This window comes from Sinocyclocheilus anshuiensis, unplaced genomic scaffold (genome assembly GCF_001515605.1).
Source record: "Sinocyclocheilus anshuiensis isolate Anshui unplaced genomic scaffold, SAMN03320099.WGS_v1.1 scaffold195, whole genome shotgun sequence".
In the NCBI taxonomy this organism is placed as follows: Eukaryota; Metazoa; Chordata; class Actinopteri; order Cypriniformes; family Cyprinidae; genus Sinocyclocheilus; species Sinocyclocheilus anshuiensis.
In genome coordinates this window covers 1,242,372-1,251,171 of record NW_015548236.1, presented here as the reverse complement: position 1 = coordinate 1,251,171, position 8,800 = coordinate 1,242,372, and the positions used below count along the sequence as shown (strand labels likewise).

The 8,800-nt window shown below is 36.8% G+C and overlaps 1 protein-coding gene across 1 annotated transcript in view; it reads right to left on the bottom strand.

Moving 5' to 3' along the window:
• Positions 1-6,375, bottom strand: part of LOC107654669 (zinc transporter 8-like) — an 18,456-nt gene extending 12,081 nt beyond the window's left edge. The window contains exons 1-7 of the mRNA XM_016441849.1: positions 6,246-6,375; positions 5,975-6,069; positions 5,752-5,878; positions 5,368-5,543; positions 3,403-3,435; positions 3,237-3,335; positions 1,701-1,764 (exon numbers count right to left, since the gene is read on the bottom strand). Of these exons, the coding sequence (XP_016297335.1) occupies positions 1,701-1,764; positions 3,237-3,335; positions 3,403-3,435; positions 5,368-5,543; positions 5,752-5,878; positions 5,975-6,069; positions 6,246-6,375 (724 nt within the window). The remainder of the gene's footprint in view (positions 1-1,700; positions 1,765-3,236; positions 3,336-3,402; positions 3,436-5,367; positions 5,544-5,751; positions 5,879-5,974; positions 6,070-6,245) is intronic.
• Between the last annotated feature and the right edge of the window lie 2,425 nt (positions 6,376-8,800).

The window sequence follows — 8,800 nt, the reverse complement described above, 5'->3', positions numbered from 1 at the left end:
TTGTCTGATTTGTCTGATTTGTCGTTGTGTTTTCTGACTTGTTAATTTGTTTTCGGATTTGCCGTTGTGTTTTTATTTTGTTTTTTGTTTTCAGAATTGTGATTTGCTTTGCACTTCTCTGCTACCGTACTTGATGTTTGAATAAGTGCAGCGTTTTCTTTACTCAAGAAACACCATGTCTGTAAAGGCTAATATAGTTTTTTGTGTGTGTCTGAAGAGCGGAGAAGAGTGCTTTTGCCGTCTAGTTGTAGCCAATAGGCCTTTACTTTTGTTCTGTTTCAGCTCGATCTCAAGGCAGTACGTGCCATAGTCACGAAATTTATAGTTAATTGATTCGTGTTCAGTTATAAATATTGTATTAAATATATAAAATTGTTACAGATGGTAAACAAAATCTCGTTATCTGGTCTCGTTATCTATATGGTTTTTTCTTTCATCTAAGCGCCCATTCAGTCTATTGTTCTTAATGTCTTGTTTGCATGCTCCATTAATGTTTTATGTTTTGTTAATTTTAAATATGGATTAAATATATCAATAAAAAATGCAACATTTAAAAGTAGCATTTTAATTTGAGTGTATTCAACCATTCTCTGTAATCCCTTTTCACCGAAATAGCACTAATTCTGGTACAGTCGTTCTAATGACTGACAAAACACAGATCTCCGTCATTCGCTGGTCAAAAACCAACTCCATTTGATCTTGATTTTCATAAAATGTTAAGTGTCTGATAAAGCCACAATACCAACTCTGATGACGCAGTGTTTCATTGTATTTCTATCCTTTTTCCTATATTTCAGTGCTTAGTGGTGTGCCATTGGATTTTTTATTTATCAAAACTGTGATTTACGCCACTGCCATACCCTATGGTTTTGTGAAACGCCGCCACTGTATATAGGCCTTAATAACCACAGCTATTCTTGTTATGCTATTTGAACTTTTAAAAAAAATGTCTGTGTTATATAGCCTAATAGCTACATAAACCATAAATATAGCCATAAACATTTTCACTTCACTTTTAAATATTGATCATTTACACAGTGACAAGAAATTTACAGGAGCAGAATATAACCAAAAGTAGCCTTTTGTTTCAGTTGAGGTATCGTAAAATACATTTAGTCTAATCTCGGTTTGTTCTATGTGGATACTGAGAAATAGCTCCAAATGATTCAGTTAGAAAAGAGCTGTCCGCACGAATCGAACCGAATCGCAAATCGATTCAGACCGTTTTGCAAACCCGTTCGGCCAATTCACTGAAAATAACCGACTCAGGCACCACAGCTGCCCTGAATGACCCACACTAATGTAATCCTGTTTTCATTTCTAAGCCGGATTGGGGCGCAGTGCAAAATTTGCACTCCACGAGCCCCTTTTGAAACCCGACACAATGCTAAGTAATTAAAAGAAGAAGTAAATGAAACAAAAAGTTTCACTGTGCCCTTAGCCTATAAAACACTCAAGAACTAATTCCAGTTTTAAAAAATCTCAACATTTTGTTAAAATAATCATTTACAATACCAATAAATTAAGAGTAAGAAAGAAAATAAAGAAAGCAATTCATTTACCTTTCAGACGTGATGGTGTAGGCCTACATTTTTGCGCCGTTGTCCGTGACCAAATGGAACTTCTCCGGATTATTTTTGACCATGGTTTTACTTAATTTGATTTAACTCTTTATCAGCAGTTTAAAATATGGGTTATACCTATTGAAAATGCTAAAATAACGATAATAATAAATAGCTTAATAAATACGGGCGTTACATTCGTCTTGTCACAGTGCTAGCTAGACTTTTATTCTTTGCCTTCAGCTTTATTTGGCTCAGACCAACACATTACAAAGGCTGATGTTTAAATGTACACTTGCAACTAAATAAGTTAAAAGTTGTGGCTTCACAGACAATGAACGACCCCTTCGGATCTTACAAAGGAAACGGTTCTAACTAGTAGTTTGATTCTTTTCATCACAGATGACCAATGAGAGCGAGACCATACAGTAAAACGCACATAAACGCTAATGCTTCAAACCAACAAACCCATAGGGACAATTTTGCAATCTTTACCACAGCACTGTCTCTAGATGAAAAGGGGGAAAAGATGACAGCTAACATATATGAATTTGTTTGATCAATAGTGTGAACGACCATTGACCTTTTGAGGCATGTGATATCGTGTTTCACTTCTCGGTCAATTACAATGAAATGAACCTAAAGAGATTGAATCTGAATATTAAAGAGGATCTGAATATTATAAGGTATACTCTACTGTTGGAGTAATGTATGCTGGTAAGCACAAACCCAAAAGGGAAAACATCTCTTTGCTCACTGCAAAGCTCTTAGAACTACATACAGCACTTGTAACCTTCAGTTTGCAAAAGGGCTTCGTTGATATGACTGCCGCACTAAAATACTGCAGCTGATTATAACATACTGCACTGAAATGAATATTCGCTGCAAAAATACAAAAATAACATCACCACAAATCTGGAGATCTGATCAAATGAGTAAGAGAGAAGCTGGAGAGAAACCTACAGACTGAAGAACAGATGGGTATTATCAAACCAAACTGCCATATAATGTCTATTTGTAAAGTAATTTACCACTGCAGATGTTTATTTGTTGAGTAGGTCTATTTTAACTTTTGGTGGAAGCTTCCAAAACAAAGCAATAAAAAGAGGAAAAATCAGAAGTTCCTCTACTGACTCATCTTGTTATTCAAGAACAACTACTGTCATTGAAATGTCTGCATTGATTCCAATGCACTTGAACTTGGTTGATCATATGTCCTTTTTTTTCCCCCAAACATGTCCAGGCTGGGATGTCTAAACTACCTAAATGTCCAGATTTTGGCTTTGTTTTCCTATTAACGTGCTCTTTACAGTCCTCATAAATTATATATACGTTTATTTGCATTGCTTTGACCATTATCAATCCCGCAACTTCTTGCACGACACAACTGGTCAATTATGCGCAATGCCTGCTCAATGACAGCAAGTTAATAGCAAACGAAATCCAAAACCCAGACATTTTAGGCAATTTAGAAATCCCAGCCAGGACGTCCAGGAAAAAGAGGATGTATTGTCTATACTTGAACAATACTTCTTCATCACAAAGAGGGACGATGAATTCAATTGATAGAGCTCATCATTGAAACACTCAGGCAGCCATGGACTGCATATTGGACACATCCACTAGTACAGTGGCCAGGTGGTGTCAACTGTTAGAAAATGAAGCAAGAAAGACTGACAGCCAGAGGACCAGGAGAGTGGTGATGGGGTGAGAGTCCAGCTCAATCAGAGGGGCTGTAAAGATCGCCAGAGGAGGGCAGGCGGACATGGCCACCTGTAACATTAGGGAGCCGAGAGAGGTCTGGGAGACTGCTGAGACGAGACCGCAGCTCCTTCCGTACCTGGGACACCCGGGCCAGTTTGCGCTTGTATTCCTAAAATAAAAACATGCAAACAAGCTAGTTAGTGCAAAAAAATTGATCTGGCAGTATATTAGTAAAATAACAATGTACAATGAAAAAAAAAATATAGAATTAAACGTGTAATAAAATTTTGAAGCAAAATAACTAAAATAGTATTTTGTTTTTGTAAAATGTACTCTAATAATCAGTTTTATTTACAACCTTGATTTTTTTTTTTTAGTGTATAGTTTCCATTGTTTTGTGTTGCTGCAGAGATCCTCAGCTTTATATATATATATATATATATATCTCTCTCTCGAAGATAAGGCTCTTTAAGACCTGCAACAAGTCTAACTCTTTTTGGAATTTATTAAATCTAATTACCGGTAGCTTCAATTTAGTTCAGATACACAAACTGTTATAACATCACTTTGTTTCAGTTCTCAGTATCTCACTCAAACATGTATAACCTGTTACCGTTTACAATGAGCACAGATACATTAAAACAATATTGTCCGCTGTTATATGAAGCATTTTAAACATTTATATATGCAAAACAGCATAGTCAACATCCTAAAGCTTCTAGAATCAATACATTTAGCCTCTGTGACTGCGTCAAAGGCTTAAGTTCTTGACATTTGTTTCCTAACAACTGTTAAACTATTAATATTTAATTGACATCAGACACAAAGTTTAGGAATGCTACTCTGTTCCAACATGTAAAGTTTTAAAAGTTACTTTTTAAATCTCTTCAACCTGCTTACAAGTCTAATTAAGCACTAGACTGTTTACTTTTGTAAAGAATTAGAAAAGCATCTCAGAACTAAAGTTTCGAATCATGATTTAAATTTAAACATTCATTTACGCCAGAATATTTTTCAACTATAATAAATGTCTGCGAGATAGACGTGTTAGATGCATATTTTGACTAATTTAACTACAAAAATTACAAGTTTGTACCTTTTTATATGGTTAATGTTTGTTCTACTACAATGTAAAGCTATACATGGCAAATGTTTTACACGGAAATTAAGTATGGACTACACTGATGTAATACCAGGACAACTATTTTTTAATCCTTAAGAGTTTGCAATCAGACTTTAGGGGTTCAAATGAAAACTTAAAATTGAAACCAATATATAAATGCATGAACTATGCTTATAAATACTATGCTTTATAGTTGATGAACTGTGTTTAAAAAATTTAATTGAAATAAACATTCTACACATTTGGCATTATAAACTAACAATGAACAATCTTTTACAAGCATTTGTTAATCATCATTTGTAAACATACTATTGTTCATTAGTTAATACATTTTGAAGTAACAGTCTTAATATTAACCAAGAATAATAGATGTTGCAAAGATGTTCATTGTTTAAATCATGTTAACTACAGTAGAACTAATTTTAAGGCATATAAGTTTTTAGTAAAGTGTTAGAGAATATGTTTCAGCCAGTTTCTTAGGTTATTTCACTCAATAAGTATGTATTTGTGAAAGCCAGTGCATAAGCAAAAAAGATGCACACTCAAGAGATTGGTGTTTTTTTTTCTTTTATTTTTATTTATTCTGTAAATGCGACATCAGGTGGAACACAGGAACCTGCTCACGACCTGTTGGCAAAGGCTGGAAAATGAAGCAGTTAATGCGAATGTAACTTTTAACTTGGTGTTTGTTTACACTTACCAGACCAGTAATGCATGTCTCATGCATAGGAATTAAAAAAAAAAAAGAGATAGCTAGACTGCATTTGCTGAAATTATTTTATATTAAATACTTCACTGCCTTCTATGGGCAGAACAAACCCAAATATGGTGAAAATATGGTGCAACCATGTACAGCTATAATCACATGAACATAAGTATAAAAAAAGAAAGAAGAGGAGAAAGAAACTGACATGTAGAGACAGCAACTGAGGATAAAAACAAAAGGGAAGAAACTGTGAAGTCAGTAAGTTTACCCACTTCTAGTTTCTGCTCGTTCTGGGCCAGGCCGTCTCTCTGACTCTGCAAAAAGACAGCAAGAGTGCGTGTGAGTTGCCGCCGATCATCAATCTCTGCTGCCAGCCGCCCACTGTAGTCAGCTAGAAGCATGCAGGCCTCTTCCACCAACCGAGAAAGACGCCCCCCTGACTCTTTATCTGAAAAAAACACATTCGGACAGACGTAGACAGTCAGAATGGTTAACTACATATGATCTGTTTTAGTGCTCTATTCCAATTGAGCGATTACAATCTGTGCTCTAGATGTGCCGACACCACAAATGATCAATTAAAAATTTGATTATTTAATTCTATTTCTGATGCATTTACTTACTACTGACAAGGAAGGTTGCATGGGTGTTCTCACCTGTAACTTTGTGCAATAGGGTGGTGTCCTGCACCTCTGGGGGTAAAGCAGAGATCCTCTGGCGGAGAGCTGCATCGCTGGAGGCTGCGTTCTCAAGCTCCTGTAGTGCTCGGATCAGATCAGCAGTCTAAGATATACAAAACAAGTCATGACATGGAAGACTAAACTGACTTGAGGTCAGTTTATAGGTAAATATGCATGATGTAAGACCATTCTTTCATACCTGTGGAGGTTCAGCAGGGGAGCTTTGGGAGGCGAAGTCATCATCGTTCACCTTAATCTCCTCATAAGGCCTTTTTTTGGCCTTCTTTTCTACCTCTGTAAGGAGAACATGAGGAGACATTCTACATGCTATACTTCAACAAAGGCGTCCTCACTCTAAACAAAGACTTCACATGACACTTATCAAAACAAACTACTGAGTCTCTCTGAGCGACTATACTGTACTCGCAATAAACTTTGAAATCAGTGTGACCTTGCGGTGGTTTACTTACGTAGGACATCAGAGAGTTTGTCCAGTATGCCATTCTCATAGACAGCTCTTTCCTGCCAGATGGACAGAACTCTACCTAACTGTTTCTGACAGCTCTCGTCTCCTTCACTGGACAGGATAGATAAAAACATGGTAAATATAATTTTAGGACAGGAAGAATCATAGCAACACAACTACAAGATTCCAGTGTCTGGGTTCAAGTTAAGACCCAATTATACTTGCCTAAAAAAATTTAACATTTTAAGTATTTAACAAATAGAAACTCACTTGAAGGTTAAAATAAAATACTGTACTAGAGTGTTTTTATATATATACACACACATGGTCAGACTTGTTGGTACCCTTGGTAAATATGTTCAAAGAAGGCTATGAAAATAAATCTGCATTTTTAATCCTTTTGATCTTTTATTACAAAAATTCACAAAAATGTAACCTTTCATTGGAGAATAAGAATTTAAAATGGGGGGAAATTTCATTATGAAATAAATGTTTTTCTCTAATACACATTGGACACAATTACTGGTACCCTTTTATTCAATACTTTTTGAAACCTCCATTTAATAATGGCCAAAATAGTATAGGAGTTTTCTCCTATATTGCCTGATGAGGTTAGAGAGCACCTGACAAGAGATCAGGGACCATTCCTTCATCCAGAATCTCTCCAGACCCTTCAGATTCCCAGCTCCATGTCGGTGCTTCTCCTTTTCAGTTCACCACACTCATTTTCTATAAGGTGCAGGTCAGTGAACTGGAATGGCCATAGCAGAAGCTTGGTTTTGTGTTGTTTTTAAGGTTTGTTTTTGGATTATTGTCTAGTTGGAAGATCCAAACATGGCCCATTATAAGATTTCTAACATGATTGAGTCAGTCAATTTTAATTTTGTTATCTGTTGGTATTTGATAGAATCAAAGATGCCATGTGTCTAAACAAGATGTCCAGGACCTCCAGCAGAAATATAGGCCCACAACATTAAAAATACAGCAGTATATTTCATTGTACACATGGGGTACTTTTTTTATCCCTGTGTGCACCAAACCCATCTTGAGGGTTTGCTGCTAAAAAGCAAATTTTTTAGTTACATCTGACCATAGAAGCCAGTCCCATTTGAAGTTCCAGTCGTGTCTGACAACTGAATATGCTGGAGATTAATTTTTGGTGAAAGCATTTTCTTTTCTTGATTTTTTTCTTGAAACCCTCCCAAACAACATGTGGTGTAGGTGCTGTTTGATAATTTTTTGTTTCGTTTTTCTGACCCCGAAACTCAGATGGTGGAAATGGGAATTTTTACTGCTCTAGCTCTTTTCTTAAAGCCACCTTCTAATTTGTGAAGCTCAATTATCTTTTGCTGCACATCAGAAATATATTCTTTGGTTTTTCTCATTGTGATGGATGATTAATTTGGAATTTTGCCTTTGTTTTCTCTCCTATTTATATTTATGTGAAACAGGAAGCCATGGCTGGATAATTTCATGTTCATAATCACCCTGGTATGCTCAAAATTGTGAATATGAATGGGAACATATTTCAGATATATTTTACTCACAAGAATTTCTAGGGATACCAGTAATTGTGTACAATGTGTATTTGAGAAAAAAAACATTCATTTCATAATGATATTTCCCCCCATTTTAAATTCTTATTCTCCAATGAAAGGTTAGATTTGCACAGCTCCAGTGATCTGTTGAAGATCTGTGTGAAGATGGGGGCCAGCTGGTCAGCACAGGATTTCAGACAGGCTGGTGTAACACAATCTGGGCCTGGTGCTTTTTTCCTTTTCTGCTTCCGGAAGACCTGGCGCACCTCGTCTTCACTGATTTGAAGTGCAGGTGTGGGGGAGATGGGGGTTGCAGGAGGTGTGAATGGTTGTGTGGAGAGGTATTCAGGGTGGGTGTGGGGTGTTTTTTCAAACCTGCAGTAAAAATCGTTCAGATCGTCTGCCAGCTGTTGATTCTCCACAGTGCTGGGGGATGGTGTCTTGTAGTTGGTGATCTCTTTCAGACTTTTCCACACTGACGCGGAGTTGCTGGAAGTGAACTGAGTCCTTAGTTTTTCAGAATAATTCCTCTTTGCCACTCTGATCTCCTTTTCCAGTGTGTATTTGGCCTGTTTATACAAGACATTGTCCCCCTTCCTGTAAGCATCTTCTTTGGCCTGACGGAGCTGTCTGAGTTTTGCAGTGAACCATGGTTTGTCGTTGTTCTAAGTTAGATGAGTCCTGGTAGGAATGCACATTTCTTCACAGATATCCCTGTTGATTCTGCGTCGCGGTCCGCTCTGAACAGCTGAAAGCCTGAAACAGCTGAAAAGCCCGCCAACTACTATGTCCAGCAAAACATCAGAATAGTCGAAAACCGGTAATATATCGGTTGATGTCCAGCAATTCGTCTCTGGTGAAACTGATTACAGGGATATAACTAAAGACAGGACAAACTAACAAAAACACAAACACAACTGCAGAGCACACCACGGAGGCTGCCATCACCATCGGCGCCATCTTGCGTAATGGCGCAATATATATATATATAATGATTTATGGATGGATAGATATCATATAT